Source organism: Mobula birostris, chromosome 25, assembly GCF_030028105.1.
Source record: "Mobula birostris isolate sMobBir1 chromosome 25, sMobBir1.hap1, whole genome shotgun sequence".
Taxonomy (NCBI): domain Eukaryota; kingdom Metazoa; phylum Chordata; class Chondrichthyes; order Myliobatiformes; family Myliobatidae; genus Mobula; species Mobula birostris.
The window spans coordinates 2,311,455-2,328,453 of NC_092394.1; the positions used below are offsets into that span (position 1 = coordinate 2,311,455).

The 16,999-nt window shown below is 51.6% G+C and overlaps 1 protein-coding gene across 4 annotated transcripts in view; it reads right to left on the reverse strand.

Annotated features, from left to right (window-relative positions):
* Positions 1–16,793, reverse strand: part of LOC140187717 (tyrosine kinase receptor Cad96Ca) — a 30,976-nt gene extending 14,183 nt beyond the window's left edge. Inside the window, exons 1-5 of one of the 4 annotated variants that reach the window (XM_072243306.1) lie at positions 12,955–13,024; positions 12,045–12,144; positions 11,631–11,730; positions 8,176–8,341; positions 7,586–7,724 (exon numbers count right to left, since the gene is read on the reverse strand). In XM_072243306.1, the coding sequence (XP_072099407.1) occupies positions 7,586–7,724; positions 8,176–8,341; positions 11,631–11,730; positions 12,045–12,144; positions 12,955–12,996 (547 nt within the window). In that variant the 5' untranslated portion in view covers positions 12,997–13,024. Of the gene's footprint in view, positions 1–7,585; positions 7,725–8,175; positions 8,342–11,630; positions 11,734–12,044; positions 12,145–12,954; positions 13,025–16,595 lie in introns of those variants that run through there. The other 3 variants (XM_072243305.1, XM_072243307.1, XM_072243308.1) reach the window with 3 other exon arrangements.
* Positions 16,794–16,999: the final 206 nt, after the last annotated feature.

A 16,999-nucleotide genomic window follows, 5' to 3' on the forward strand; every position in this document is an offset into this window, starting at 1 on the left:
GGGGGTGGTACTGAGGGAGGGTCACACTGTGGGAGGGGTGGTACTGAGGGAGGGTCACACTGTGGGGGGGTGGTACTGAGGGAGGGTCACACTGTGGGAGGGGTGGTACCGAGGGAGGGTCACACTGTGGGAGGGGTGGTACCGAGGGAGGGTCACACTATGAGGGGTGGTACTGAGGGAGAGTCACACTGTGGGGGGGGGTGGTACTGAGGGAGGGTCACACTATGAGGGGTGGTACTGAGGGAGGGTCACACTGTGGGAGGGGCGGTACTAAGGGGGGTCACACTGTGGGAGGGGTGGTACTAAGTGGGGTCACACTGTGGGAGGGGTGGTACTGAGGGAGGGTCACACTGTGGGAGGGGTGGTACTGAGGGAGGGTCACACTGTGGGGGGGTGGTACTGAGGGTGGTCACACTGTGGAGGGGTGGTACTGAGGGATGGTCACACTGTGGGGCGGTGGTACTGAGGGGGGTCACACTGTGGGAGGGGTGGTACTGAGGGAGGGTCACACTGTGGGGGGGGTGGTACTGAGGGGGGTCACACTGTGGGAGGGGTGGTACTGAGGGAGGGTCACACTGTGGGAGGGGTGGTACTGAGGGAGGGTCACACTGTGAGAGCTCTTTCTGCTAGTTGAAAATTTCATGGCAAAATCGTAAAAGAGCAGGTTTTGAGACCAGCAGAAACCTTTGCGGAATGTGGAGTATCATCTTGGCAAAGGAGGAGACCAGATTCTTTCCTGGAAGGAGTCTGTTGTAGAGTGTTTTGTCCCTGTTTCTTAAGCACTGATCAGCTTGTGGATTATCAAAGTCCGAGTCTAAACTTTGCCAGGAGCAGGGATGGATTTATTCTGTTTGTGACAATGGAGTGCACAGCCCAGGACAACCGGGTGAACAGGACTTCAGACTTTTCAGTGGCCAAAGGAAGAGTGGAGATGGCTTCATCTTTGCAGCAGCATAGACAGTGTTGAGGTTTTAACATGCATGCACTTCCTGCCTATCCACAGCCTTTCCTAACTTTTCCCCGCCTGTCTCTGAACTGTTTTCTATTTGAATCTATCTGCTGTGTTCCGCTTGGTGTTGAACTGTTAGGCATTTGAGAAGGTACCCCATGCAAGGCTTATTGAGAAAGTAAGGAGGCATGGGATCCAAGGGGACATTGCTTTGTGGACCCAGAACTGGCTTGCCTGCAGAAAGCAAAGTGTGGTTGTAGACGGGTCATATTCTGCATGGAGGCCGGTGACCAGTGGTGTACCTCAGGGATCTGTTCTGGGACCCCTATTCTTCGTGATTTTTATAAATGACCTGGATGAGGAAGTGGAGGGATGGGTTAGTAAATTTGCCGATGACACAAAGGTTGGAGGTGTTGTGGATAGTGTGGAGGGCTGTCAGAGGTTACAGTGGGACATTGATAAGATGCAAAACTGGGCTGAGAAGTGGCAGATGGAGTTCAACCCAGATAAGTGTGAAATGGTTCATTTTGGTAGGTCAAATATAATGGCAGAATATAGTATTAATGGTAAGATTCTTGGCAGTGTGGAGGATCAGAGGGATCTTGGGGTCCGAGTCCATAGGACACTCAAAGCAGCTGTGCAGGTTGATTCTGGTTGAGAAGACATACGGTGTATTGACCTCATCAATCGTGGAATTGAATTTAGGAGCTGAGAGGTAATGTTGCAGCTATATAGGACCCTGGTCAGATCCCACTTGGAGTACTGTGCTCAGTTCTGGTCGTCTCACTATAGGAAGGATGTGGAAACCATAGAAAGGGTGCAGAGGAGATTTACAAGGATGTTGCCAGGATTGGGGAGCATGTCTTATGAGAACAGGTTGAGTGAACTCAGTCTTTTCTCCTTGGAGCGACGGAGGATGAGAGGTGACCTGATAGAGGTGTGTAAGATGATGAGAGGCTTTTTCCCAGACCTGAAATGGTTGCCACAAGAGGGCACAGTTTTAAACTGCTTGGAAGTAGGTACAGAGGTGATGTCAGGGGTAAGTTTTTTACGCAGAGAGTGGTGAGTGCGTGGAATGGGTGGTCAGTAACGGTGGTGGAGGCAGATATGATAGAGTCTTTTAAGAGACTTTTGGATAGGTACATGGAGCTTAGAAAAATAGAGGGCTATAGGTAAGCCTAGTAATTTCTAAGGTAGGGACATGTTCGGCACAACTTTGTGGGCCGAAGGGCCTGTATTGTGCTGTAGGTTTTCTATGTTTCTGTGTTTCTAAAACCCTGGTGGTGGTGTCGAATCTCAGACTGTGTTCTGATCGTCATGGTGGACTGCAACTCCAAGATATCGCGCTGCAGTCGTACGCTGAGGCTGCGGGCTTAGGAGTAACAGCAAGTGAAGAGGACAACCCGTCCGAGTGAACGACTAAAGAACGGCGTACCGTGTACTGTATCTACTGCAGTCGGTAGGAATGGTGCTTTAAAAGCCATGGGGGAGACTGTTGGAGGTTGGGGGGCATTGTTGTGTCAAAGGTTTCAAATGGAAAGACCATTTTCTATTTGAGGTTGGTGAGAAATGTATTTCTGGCCTAGGGTACGGGGGTTATGGGTGGGAAGGGTTTTCATGCAGGTGGAGCCGATGTTGGCCCTTGTGCAGATGGTAATACTCTCAGACGTCCACCCCCATATCCCTGACAAGACCTTCTTTCCCTAACTGCGATCCATTGGCAAGGTGCGTTCGAAAATAACCCCAATACGGTACAGGGCACCTCCGCGGGGATATGAGAATCTGTTCATTCCAGCGCCGACTGCTTATGCAGCTGGAGAGGGGTGGGGATGGCAAGGGCGGCTTTGGGTTCATTTTGAGGGGCATTATCACACCGTCCCGTGGGCTAGGGCTGCCCGATGTGCCATGCCTGGAAGGAGTTCGGGACATTGGGAAGAAGGAGCAGGCTATTTTGTTGAACTGACCCGGAGAGTCCCGTGGCTCCGGAAATCCAGCAAGACCCTGATGAAGTCGGGGGAGGGATATGATGCCGGAGACTGGGGACACCTCTGAAATGGAGATCAGCGTTCCTCAGCATTTCTGCTGCCCGAAACGGCGGAGGGTCGTGTCCCCGGAGTCCGGAGATCAGGGGCTGCAAGAGGAGCGAGGTTTACCCCCGGTAAAGACCGTATGCGCGGAGTATGTCACCGCGGAGCCGGAGGATAGCCTTGGCGTACAGAGGCCCTGTGCTGGGGTGGCATCTCCTGAGATGTGCCCTCGCAGCTGGTGAGCGGCGCCACTGCAGGGGGACGGTGTGGAGAGGCAGGCTTCCCTCAGCTGAGTGTACACTTGGAGCACGTATTCCCCGGGGAGAGGCAAAGTCCTGGAGAATGTGGATCGCCTGTGGGTACAGCGTCACCGGTCCGATTAGTTTCCCAGATTGTTGCCTCAGTCGAGGCTAAGTGCCCTGCTGAGGGGCATCTTGTCCACAAGGGGAACCACGTAGCCTGGGATCACCATCCTGAGTAGCTAATCACAGGGACTCTCCTCGTGCTGGTTCCGAGGAGGGTGACGAGGGTGTGGAGATGGGCACAGCCCAGCAGGCTCGTGCTCTGGCTGTGGGACAGATTCTGGACTCTGGCGGGGCCTTCCCCCGTCACTGGTCCTGGGGATGGGGTAGTGTCCATGGTGGGGTCTCCCATTAGGGCCTGGTGAGGAGGGAGGTGGTCAATTCGAGTGCAGATGGTGACTACTTGGAGGGTGACGAGAGCATGGGACATGGTGAGAGGGAACAGGAGACTCTTTTGAAACCCAGATGGTAGACTTCCTTGACACCAGCACTGAGTTACAGCCCGCCTCTGTGGAGATCTGGTGGTTTGAAGGACTACCACAGGAAACTATTCAAGGCCCAGCTGGCCACTGATCAATGGTCGGATCTGCAAGGGGCCATTCAGTCTATCTGCACGATTCTCCAAAAGAAGGGGATGGGAGCTGAAGTGACCCGTCAGAAGAGGTGCCAGTTTGGAGAAGGGTTGTAAGGCGAAGACGAGAGAGGTCTCGAAGGAGAGCTCTGCTCCTTTCTCTTAGGGCTCCGTTGAAGGGTCTCGATAAGATGCATCATGAAGTTAAGAGTTGCAATCTTTAATGTCAGTGGTGGTAGGGGAGCAGTTCGCAGATTCCGTCATCTCCCTGTCCTCCAGGACGAGAGATATGCGGTAAGCTTCTTGCAGGAAACCCGCGCCGTTCCAGGAGACAAATCCACCTGGTTCCTGGAATGGTGAAGGGGGCGGGGGGTCCACATGAGCCACCTCAACTCCTCTTGGCCCCTTTTTCCCAGCCAGAGATGCTTCAGGTTCAGGAACTCATGCCAGGCCACCTGCTTCTCCTCGCCATGTCCCAGGATGGTGTGTCGATGCATTTTGCAAATGTGTACGACCCCTGAGCCCAGCCCGATGCAGGCGCGCCGGTTCCATGAGGTGTCCACGTTGCTGGGGTCTATAGAATATAGTGAGAACATTATCCTCGGAGGTGACTTCAATTGCACCTTGAGGAGAGGGATGACACTGGTTTCAGCGTGGTCGTGCATCGGTAAGAAAGTTAAGGGAGTTGGTTGCACCCTCTGACTTGCTCAATGTCTGGCGGAGCCTTCACCCTGACCTCTGCTTTTCAAGGAGGTATAGAATGAGTGGAGGCTTACAGATCGATCAACTGTACAACTCCAGGGCACACGTCTCCTGGGTGTCTGCTGCCTCTATGCGCCAAGTTGCGTGCTCGTACCACCACCTGGTGTGGGCGGAGCTGAATGCGCTGCCTGCACGGGTGGGGTCCACATATGGGCATTTCAACAACCGGCTGCTGAAGGATGGTCGTTTTCAGGACTCTTTCTATCAGTTTTGGAGGACCTGGCAGGGAGAACAGGGGAGTTTCCCCTCTCTGAGGCTCCCGTGGGATGTGGGCAAGACTCACATATTCTGCCAGGAGTATGGTCATAGGTCAACCAAGCAGCAGTTGACTGGGATCGATTGGTTTGAGAAGGAACTGATCGACTTGGAGTTCCGGCTGGGGCTGACCAATGGAGAACAGCCCCGCTGGGATGAGTGCCAGAGGAAGAAGGAGGCACTGAGGCACCTGCAGCCTGAGAGGTCCCGAGGCGCTTACTTGAGGTCGTAGAACTGGACTACACCTCACCCTTCTACTCTCCCGAGAAGGGGAGGAGTGTCTGTAGGCAGCTCATGGAGTTTCTGGCTCCTCTGTCACAGATCCGGCGAGAATTATTGTGGAGTCCATTCCTTCTATGAGGCTCTCTTCTGGCCTGATCCATATACAGGGGGGGGGGGCGGCGGGGAGCACGGCGATGGGTGAGATGCCCCTCTCTTGGCGCACGGCAGTCGTGGCCCTGCTGCCCAAGAAGGGGTCTCTCCGTAGCCTGCGGAATTGGCGCCCCGTATCCCTCCTCAGCGCGGAGTGTGAGATCTTTGCCCGGGCAATGGTCAATGTCTGGGTTCTGTGCTGGTACAAGTAGTCCACCCTGATCAGTCCTACACGGTCCCAGGGCGGTCGATCCAGGACAATATCCACCTTGTCCGGGATCTGATCTACCCGTGCTGAAAGACTGGTCTGTTACTCGCTCTTCTCTGCCTCGACCAAGAGAAGGGTTTGACAGGGTGGACCACGAGGATTCTGCAAGCCTTTGGGCTAGGGTGGCCCACGTCCAACTGCGGAGTGCCTGGTAAAAAGTTAACGAGTCCCTGACAGCGCCCTTGTGTTTTGGGAGGGGGTGTGCCGGGGTGCCCGATGTTGGGACAGCTGTACTCTGTTTGCGTGGAGACATTCCTGTGCCTACTCTGCGGGAGGTTAACAGGTTTGGTTCTGCGTGAACCGGACACCGAGGTTGTCCTGTCAGCTTACACTGACAACATCCTCTTCATGGTCACTGACCCTGTTGACTTGCAGAGGATGCGAGACCGCCAGCAGGTCCTCTCGGCTGCGTCCTCTGCAAGGGTCAACTGGGAGAAGAGTGTGGGCCTCCCGGTGGGTCAGTGGCAGGTGGATTCCCTACTGGAGAGTTGAGGCCGTGTGCGTGGAGCACCACACACCTCCTCTACTTGGGGGTCTACCTGAGCTCGACGGAGGAGACCTGGCCGGTGAACTGGTGGGATCTGGAGACAAAGATCTCTGCCCGGCTGGTATGCTGTTCGGCCTCCTTTGTGCGATCTCATATGGGGGGAGGGCTTTACTGATCAATCAGCTGGTCACCTCCATGATCGGGTACCAGCTGATTACTTTAGTCCCGTCCACGGCGTTTGTATCCTGGACTCAGAAGAGGCTGGTGGACTTCTGGGGCAACAGGAGGCACTGGGTCTCTCTGCGGTCCTAAGTGTTCCGATCGCGGAGGGCGGTCAGTCATTGGTGTGCATGGGCACCCGGCTGGTGGCTCTCCGCCTCGGGACACTGCAGAGACCACCCTCCGAGATGGCACTTTCGCTGCCGGGGACCCTGCCTGCAGGAGGGCACGCAGCTTCCAGCGGAGCACCAGCCACACCGCTCTGAGGGAACTGCCTCACTTCTACCGAGAGCTGTTAAGGGTATGGGGACTTGTCTCTTCCAGGCAGGGTGCTGTGGCTGCTGGGGGACTGGTCCCAACCCTATTACAGTGGGCCTTGGGTGGTGGGGGGGTCTCAGGGAATTGGAGGGGTCCTGCTCAACTAGAAGTGCTCATCGGACCCAGGCCTCAGAATACCTCGCGGGAGAGGGTCCTGCATAACGTGAGCCGTCTCGCAGGGATGCCCACCATGCGGTTCCATGACGATCCAAAGCGTCTCTTGTACGGGCTGCTCCTGCGCACCTTTCACTTCCTCGCCTCCGTCTGCCGACCGGCCTCGACTGTGTTACCATCGGGCAGCGGAGGAGGCTCCTGGTGGAAATCTCTTTACACAGGGCCCTTCCCCGTACACTGGGGGCCTGGGGTGGAAGGTGTCTCACTGGGCAGTACCGTACAGCAGGTTCACTGACACCCCGTCCGCCTGTCTGTTCCGTGCCTGGGGGGAGTCAGTGTACCACGCCTACACGGAGTGTGAGAGGTCGCAGCCCCTGTCTGGGTGTCTGAGGGGCTGCTCAGGTTCTCGATCACTTCAGCCCCGCGCTCCTCGTATACGGGACAGCGGGTGGGGGTGGGGGTCGCGAGGGGAATCTCCTCACAGCGGGTGGGGCGGGTTACGAGGGGGATCTCCTCGGGGGTTACTCCTGGGGCTGAACGAGATGGCCATTCAGACTGTCTATTCTGGCTGGCTTTGCCAGGACCAATTGTCTGCCCCTCTTCCGAGGATACGTTCATGCCCGGCTGTCCGTGGAGAGGGAGACTGAGGTCACGTTGGGTGCAGTGGGGGATTTCCGGAAGCAGTGGGCCCTCAGTATTGACTGTTTTATAGACAGTAGTAATCATATCTAAATTTGTATTTATTCACTGTCTTGTGAACACTTATGGTTGGTGTAATTTCTCTTTTGTAGTTTTGTAAACAGAAAGGGGCAATAAGGAAGGGGTTTTCACGTGAGGCGTGATGAGATGGTCAGTGCAGACACGGCTGATCTGCTGGGGACAGGCTGTCCGAACTGCAGTATCGAGGGAGATGAGGCTTGTACAGAGAGGGCTATACTCACTTCTCATGGTGAGTTTACAGGTGACAAGCCGATGACCCTTGCAGTTGCCTCTGGTGATCTTGGCCCGGTAGAAACGGCCCTGTTGGCCAACCTTCAGAACCTCGAGCAGAGACAGGTCCCGGACGGTGAAGTGCACCGGCTGTGGGGACAGGCAGGGTTAGACACAGCCCTCACAGCACAGAGCTACACACACACACAGTCTCATAAACAGAGATACAGTCTCACGCACCCACACAACTGAGTAACACACACACAGTGTGGCACCGTGGTTAGCGTAACCCTTTACAGCACCAGCGATTGTGGTTCAATTCTGCCACGGTCTGTAAGGAGTTTGTACTTTCTCCCGGTGCCCTGTGACCGTGTGGGTGTCTCCCACATTCCAGATACATACAGTGGGGGTTAGTAGTTTGTGGACGCGCTGTGTTGGTGCCAGAAGCACGGTGACACTTGATCTGTGATGGTCAATGACACATTTCATTGTGTTTCGATGTACATGTGACAAATAAAACTAATCTGTAACCTTGAAAGTGACCCACAGTGTGCACTGATATAGCCAGCCCTGTATACACTATTCTACTGTGTGTGAATACCTGCAGGCTCGGTCCTCTCGCTGGTAAGCGTGTGATGATTAATGGATGTCTGGGTCCTTGTCCTGGAGCCGGCTGCTTGGGAGACGGCAGCACCTTCACCATCATGTGTCCAGCCTGCTGCCTTTCTGTCACTCTGGACTGCTGCCATTTCCTGGCCTTCCACTTCCTGTGCCCCAGAGAACATAGAACAATGAACAGTACAGCCCAGTACAGGCCCTTCGGCACACAATGTTGTGCTAACCCTTTAACCAACTCCAAGATCAATCTAACCCTTCCCTCCCACAAAGCCCTCCAGTTTTCCATCATCCATGTGCCCATCTAAAAGATTGTTCCATGTCCCTGATGTATCTGTCTCCACCGCCATCCCATTCCACACATCTACCAATAAAAACCTAGACATCACCTCTGTACTTTCCTCGTCCCCTTGTGTTAGCTATCTCCACTATGGGAAAAAGTCTCTGTCTATCCACTGGATTTATGCCCCCCATCATCTTGTACACCTCTATGAAGTTGCCTCTCATCCTCCTTCACTCCAGAGAGAGAAGTCCCAGCTTGCTCAAACTATCCTCCTAATACGTGCTCTCCAATCCAGACAGCATCCTGGAAAACCTTCTTTGCTCCCTCACTAAAGCTTCCACATCTTTCCTATAATGAGGTGACCAGAACTGAACACAATATTCCAATAACAAAGTTGTAAGACTTTGGAGAAGAAACTGCAGCGGAAATTTTGAGAGCGATGTGCAGCCGATGGGCAGCTTGGTCTCCATCCTGCCTGTCTTGAACTCCAGGAGGTTACACGTTAGCTCCTCTTGTCCACCCAGTGTTGGAGGGAGTGGGGGGTGCTGGCATTCCATACCTGAGCACTGACACTCACCACAAGGTTTCGGTGCGCATGCGGCAGCAGAGAGCTGAAGTGCACGTCAGTGCAGGCGCCTCGGTCTGTGGCGGGAGGGAAACTTCGCTTCATTGGCCAAGGCATGGGATGGGGGAGGGGGGTGGAGGGTATACTCTGGACCTGTGCCTTGGTTGTTCATAGCCAGGACAGAGTAGACATTGTGGGAGGGGACAGAGGAGGGAGCCATGGCCAGGGAACTGGTCTTCACACACACACACCGTCCACTCCCTTCCACAGACGCTGTTCAACTGATCAGTAGCTCATTTCCTGCCGGGTAACTGACCGTGGGGAGGGGCTCATCTCCCTGGTAAGGAGGGGGCTGAGAGCAGTGTAAAATAGTGAGGGGAGGGCACCCAACAGGGGGAACATGGATTCCTGAAAGGCACAAACACAGGAGATGCTGGAAATCCAGAGCAACACATACAAAGTGCTGGAGGAACTCAGCAGGTCAGGCAGCGTCTATGCAAATAGTGAACAGTTGACGTTTTGGGCCGACACCTTTCCTGAGAACTGAGAAGGAAGGGGGAAGATGCCAGAATAAAAAGGAGAGCTAGAAGGTGACAGGTGAAGCCAGGTGGGTGGGGAAGAGGGAATAAACTGAGAAGCTGAAAGGTGATAGGTGGAAAATGATAAAGAGCTGGAGGTGAGAGTGAACCATGGGAGAAAGGGAAGGAGGAGGGGCACCGGGGGAGGTGAGGAGAAGAAGTAAGAGGTCAGAGTGAGGAAATGAAGAAGAGGGCAAGGTGAGGGGAAAATAGTGGAAATTGGAGGAATCGATGTTGATGCCATCAGGTTGGAGGCTACCCAGACAGTGGAGGCCAAGTCATTGGGTGTCTTTAAGGCAGAGATTGATAGGTATCTGAGTAGCCAGGGCATCAAAGGTTATGGTGAGAAGGCGGGGCAGTGGGACTAAATAGGATAAAATGGATCAGCTCATGATAAAATGGCGGAGCAGACTCGATGGGCCGAATGGCCTACTTCTGCTCCTTTGTCTTATGGTTTTATGGTCTTAATATAAGATGTTGCTCCTCCACCCTGAGAGTGTCCTCATCATGGCAGAAGAGGAGGTCATGGACCGACATGTCGGAATGGGAATGGGAATAGAAATTAACATGGTTGGCCACTGGGAATTCTGCTTTTTGTGGATGAAGGGCATGTTAAACATAACAAACTTACTGGGGTTGAGTGAAGGAATGAGCGGAGTGCATGGGGGAATGGGTGGGTGTTGTGTACTTGGATGTCCAGAAGGTGTTCATGAAAGACATCCATACAATCAGGGTGCATGGAGTTGAGTACTATTCAGCATGGACAGAGGGTTGGTTAACCAATAGAGTTGAGGGTAATGTATTAGTATGGATGGAGGATTAGTTAGCCAATAAATGGCAGAGAGTTGGGATAAATGTGTGTTTCTCTGGTTGGCTGTCAGTAGTGAGTGGGGTGCTACAAGGATCTTTGTTGGACCACCAACTGTTCACGATACACATTACATTCATGATTTGGAAGAGGGGAGCAAGTGTAGTGCATCCAAGTTTGCTGATGACACTAAATTGAATGGAAAAACAAATTGTACAGAGGGTATGGGGAGTGTGCGGAGAGATATAGATAGGTTAAGCGAGTGGGAAGAATCTGACAGGAGGTTATACTGCAACTGTACAGCGTACTGGTGAGGCCGCATCTGGAGTACTGCCTGCAGTTCTGGTCTCCTTACTAGAGGAAAGATATACTGGTTTTGGAGGTGGTGCAGAGGAGGTTCCCCAGGTTGATTCTGGAGATAAGGGGTTTAGACTATGAGGAGAGATTGAGTCACCTGGGAGTCACAGGAATTTAAAAGACTGAGAGGGGTTATTCCAGAAACATATACAATTATGAAAGGAATAGATGAGATGGAGGCAGGAAAGTTGTTTCCACTGGTTGGTGAGACTAGAACTGGAGCTTCAAGATTCAGGGGAATAGAGTTTGGATGGAGAAAAGGAGAAACTACTTTTCTCAAGGAGAAGTGAATGTGTGGAATTTTCTGCCCAACGAAGCAGTGGAGGCTACCTCAGTAAATATAGTTAATACCCAGATAGACAGATTTTTGCACAGCAGGAAAATGAAGGATTATGGGGAAAATGCAGGTTGGCAGAGCTGAGATCACAGCCAGTTCAGCCGCCATCTTATTGAATGGCGAACCAGGCTCGATGAGCCAATTGGCCAACTCCTGCTTCTAGTTTCTAGTGTTCTTAATAATAGGGAGGACCAATTCCCTCACCGGGGCGGGGGGGGGGAATCTCAACTAATCTTTGAAGGATGTGGGGAAGAGAGGGAGGGTTGTGACAGGGAAGGGAAAGGAAGGGGAGAGAGGAGGAGGAGGAGGGGATTGCTGTCTGCAAAGGTGGAGTGGGACATCACTCACCACCCCTCCTTAATCTCCCTCATGCACCCTCGCTGTCCCTCCCTTGCCACATCAACCCCTCATGGCCCAGCAGCACCCCTGGATGAGAGACCTGGCCCAGGATTGGGAAGGGCTGGAACTACAAGTGCAGATCCGATGGGCTGAATGGTCTGGTTGGTAACTCACCTCAGGTAGCGGATGAGGAGGAAGAGGACCAATCCCACGGACACCAGCAGCAGCACCAGGATCAGCCAGGTTAAGGGGGGTTGCTTGTGCCCAGAGCCAGCTTCTAAACAGGAGGAGAGGGTGAGGGGAGGGAGGGAGAAAGGAAGGCGGAACAGAGGGAGAGGGAGAGAGGAAAGAGAGAGAGGAATAGGGAGAGGGGGAGAGAGAGAGGGTAGAAATGAACCCAATCACCACACGGTAGAAGCATTGATACTGAACGCAGCAATAGGAATCTCCATGTCACAAACTCTGTATTTACCCTCATCCTCCTCCCTCATCCTTTCACTCCCCCTCACACCACCGACCTCCCCTCCCCCTCCTCATCCCCTCCCACCCTCCCTTGTCTCCTCTCCCCCTCCCACCCCTGCCCCTCACCGTCTGGTCTGGTGCTGTATATGGAAGTGGTGAAGGTTGAATAGTTTGCAGTTGAGTTCTCTTTGTCCATCAGTGGTGGGGGGTGGGAACTCTGCCCCAGCTGAAAGACACAAACCCAGAGCAGTTCCAGAACCTTCCTCCACACTGCACCGCATACGGACTGTCCCCCCACCCCCGCTCACTGCAGTATACCTGGTAACAGTCTCATGATTACCCCTCCCTCCCTCAGTCCTCGGTGGGCTCAACAGCAGCCAAACAACTCCTCAAACAGCAACACCCAGATCAGAACTTCAGGTGCTGCTTTCCCCAATTCCCTGCATTCCGTACACTACAATCCTTCCGGAGTTCTGGCAGGACGGGAAAAAACTGCAGAAAGTTGTAAACTCGGCCAGCTCCACCATGGACACCAGCCTCCCCAGCATCCAGGACATCTTCAAAAAGTGATGCCTCAAAACCCCTCTTCCCACAGCCTCACACTTACCCCAGACATTATCTCTTCTCCCCTCTTCCACCAGATGACATAAAAACCTAAAAGCACATCCCACTAGGCTCAAGGACAGCTTCTCCCCCACCACTGAACGGCTCCCTAATAGTCGGAAACTAGATCATAAGACAAAGGATCAGGAAGTCTGCTCTGCCATTCCATCATGGCTGATTTATAATCTCTCTCAACCCCATTCTCCTCGTAACCTCTGACGCCCTGACTTATCAAGAACCAAGCCTCCCTGCTGATCTCACAACTTACCCTCGCCCTGGCCCTTGCACTTTACAGTCTGCCTTCTCTGAACTGTCTCTGTAGCTGTGACTCTCTACTCTGTCTTCAGTTATTGTAGTAACGACTTCGAAGTTTTTCACTGTATATGTGAAAATACTAATTTACCAATTGACCCAATTGCGTGCACCCACATACCCGGAGTATTTCAACGCTGCAGAGTTCTCTCAACTCAGCCATGGATGGTCCCAAATCCGGCTGTGAAAGGAGGAGACTAGCAACCCCATCCTGTAAAAACCCAGCGCTACAGAAACGCCAACAGAAGCTCCAAAGACCTCACCCTTGGGAGAGGGAGGATATACCAAGAAAATGCGCGACATCTGGGACAACACGATAGGCTGGTCCAGAATAGAGAACTCTGACAAGCTACTGTTCGTGGTCTATGTCCCGGTAGAGGAAGCGGGCTTAAGCAAGTAAGAAAGTTCTCTCTCTCCCCCCTCACAACTGCTTCTGTCAGCTACACAAGAAATTCTTCAGATGCTGGAAATCCCGAGAAACACACACAAAATGGTGGAGGATCAGGCAGCAACTATGGAAATGAAAAAACAGTTGATGTTTCAGGTCAAGACCCTTCATCAGGATTGGAAAGGAAAGGTGAAGATGCCAGAAAAGGAAATAAAATGTAAAAGTCTGCCTCTGGCAAGAAACGGCAACCCTGCCTGTGATCTCTGGGTGTTAGCATTGACCTCTGCCTGCTGAATCCACATCAGGACCCTGACCTCCTCCGCTGGCAGCCAGCCGCCAGTCTGAGACGAGATCCCAGTCCCTGGTGTTGGATCCTGATGTCTGCAATCCAAAGCTTCTTCGGAAGTCGAGAAAGAGGCTTTAAACCTGTTGCTTATGGCCGTTTTATTAGGTATTACAAGAACAAAAAAGTGAAGACGAGAGAGCTCGGAGAAGAAAGAAAAGACAAAGGAAAATATAATTGTGGGCGTCTCAGATTCAAACTGGAGATAACAGCGTCCCAGTGACAACAATCAACCGATAACATAGCCAGGTTTCAGTAGCGTGATACGCAGAGTGAAAACAAAGAATTTTCTAGAGAAGTACAGAAGCCACTCTACTGTAATTACTGGAACATTGAACAATTACGAATATATGCGTAGGTGATTCGGAAAGTTAAACTACATGGAAAATAACAATTCTATACCCCAGCCGAGTTAGTGAACCCGAGTTACCCTGGGCGAGTTACTGAACTGTAGCTGTTGTCTGGAAGATATAACATAGAACTTAAGCAGTACAGCACAGGGACAACCTCTTCAGCCCACAATGTTCTGATGAACCAGATAAATTAGTAATCAAATGGGGAACCAAATCAATCCCTCCTGCCTGCACAATGTCCACGTCCACTTTCCTCACATTCCCATGCCTGTCTAAACGCCTCTTAAAAGTTATTAACCTACCCACCTCGACCACCACCACAGGCACCCTCTACTCGGTGTAAAAGAACTTGCCTCTCATACCTTCTTTGAATCTACCCCCTGTCACCTTAAAAGCATGACTTCTGGGTTTAGACATTTCAACCCTGAGAAAAAGATATTGCAAATCTACTCTATTTATGCTTTCATAATCTTATGAGCCTCTGTCAGATCTCGTCTCAGCCTAACTAGAGTTTTGTAAAGCTGCAACATAACTTCCTGACTTTTGAACTCAATGCCTGGAGTAATATAAGCCTTCTTACTCACCCTAGCAACCTGCGCAGCCATTTACAGGGAACTGTGAACTTGGACCCCAAGACCCCTCTGCTCTTCCACACTGTTAAGGGTCTTGGCCTTAATAGTGCACAGTCTCTTTACAGGTTCTTTAAGATTGTCATAGCCAGGGATGAGGGTTAGCGGGACAACCTCCCATTACCTATTAAGTGCTCCCAATGGTGGGTTTCTCAAATAGCCTCTGACAATCAAGTCCAGTCCCCGGCCTTCACCTGTGGCTTAGCTTCTAAGCCCAGCAGAACCTTTTCTACTGACAGGAGAAGGGGCAAAGGTGGGTTACTGATACCTTAAAACCAATCACACTGGGCAGATAGGGCTTGTGAACCGTGGTTGGCAGCTCATCGAGGAGAAGGCAATCTCCGATCTCAAACGTCCGCTGCCTTGTGACTCACTCACTCATAGGGAAAATCCAGAGCTGTGATGCCTAAGGCAGTCCTACGTTGAATTCAATGCTGATTGGAAACTCCTGTGATCTGCTGGGTGCCAATCTGTATTGGTCTCTGCTGTTTCTTTTGATTCATCTTCTGTGTGGAGAGGGTGAGCCTACTACATGGGCAACAGTTTGCTCTCCACATTGTACTGCCCTGGCTTGCGTATCAAACGTATTCAGCTGGAATGGAGCATCCACTGTCAACCCCAACAATGGAGAGCCTTAAGTCTCTCCTCATTTGACGTAGCAAGGTGCAACAGCTGACATTTGGCTGCGTTAAACTCTATCTGTCATTTCTGTGCCCTTACCTATAACTGATCTATATCCTACTGTACTTTTGACAGTCATTTACACCATCCACAACATCACCAATCTTCATATCATCTGCAAATCTACTAACCCACCCATCTACATAGGTCACTTATGTACTTCACAAACAGCAGAGATCCCAGTACAGATCCCAGCAGAACACCACTAATCACAGACCTCCGACTAGAACGAGTCCCTTCAACCACTACCCTCGGTCTCCTATGTGCAAGCCAGATCTGAATCCAAACAGCCAATTCACCACGGACCCCGTGCATCTTAATCTTCTAGGTGAGCCTCCCATGAGGGACTTTGTCAAGCACCTTACTAAAGTCCATGTTGACAACATCTACAGCCCTTGTCACCTCGTCAAAAACTCAATCGAGTTAGTAATTCACAACTTGCCTTGTGCAAAGTCTTGTTGGTTCTCTTTAATTGGATCATGGTTTTCCAAATGTTCATAATTCCTATTCCTAAGAATTCTCTCCAGCGACCGCCCAATCACTGACATGAGACTCACCGGTCTATGTATTCCAGGATTATCCTTGGTTCCCTTCTTGAACAATAGAACAACATTAATTACTTGCTAGTCCTCCAGGACCTTGCCTGTGGCTGGAGAGGACACAAAAATATTCATCGATGTCCTAGCAATCTCTTCACATGCTTTTCTTAATAACCTGGGGTATATTCCATCAGGCCCTGGAATTTATCCACCTTAATATTCATTCGAAACCCAACATAACTTCATCCTTTACCTCGAAAACACAAAATAATCTGCAGATGCTGGGATCAAAGCAACACTCACAACACGCTGGAGGAACTCAGCAGGTCAGGCAGCATCCGTGGAAACGATCAGTCAACATCTCGGGCTGGTCCTGACGAAGGGTTCCGGCCCGAAACATTGACTGATTGCTTCCACGGATGCTGCCCGACCTGCTGAGTTCCCCCAGCGTGTTGTGAGTGTTCTCTTACCTCAAAATGCCCCAGCATATCAATACTCTCAGCACTGATCTCCCTATCGTCCACCTCCTTCTCCTTGGTAAATTCTGATGTAAAGTATCGTTAAGAACCTCACCCACATCCTCCACATTCAAACAAATGTTCTCAACTCTATCCTTGAGCAGTCCTGTGCTCTCCCTAGTTATCATGATGTATGTATAGAATGTCTTGAGATTCTCTTTAATCCTACTTGCCAAGGACTCTTCATGGTCCCTTCCAGCTTTCCTGAGTTCTTTTCTGGCCTCTTTATATCCTCAAGGGCTCTGTTTGATTCGAGCTTCCTAAGTTTTACACACTTCTCACCACCTCCCTCAACATCCAAGTTCTCTTACCTTGTGAGTCTTGTCCTTCCTTCCGACTGGAAGGTACTGATTTCAAACCAAAATCCTCCTCTCTACGTTATCAAAAACTCCATGGAGATGTTGAAAAATGTGAGAGCAGAAACTGAGAGAAAATTTCAAAGTGGATCTTTCGTTCCTGTCAATCTCTGAAGAGTGATCCAATCACTCACTCTGCAGACGTGACATCACTCGTCACCTCTCTCCTTCCCCAGCCCCCTGCTGCCTCCCTCCTTCCCTCTTTATCTCTTTCTGTTTTCTATAACTCTCTGCTCCTCTCTCTCCTTCTTCCCATCCCTTTCTCACTCCATTTATGCTCCCTTCCCCCTTCCCTTTTCTGCTCTCTTTCCAGCTTTCTGCCACTCTCCCCGTGCCTGCCTCCCTCCCTCCCTCAAGGT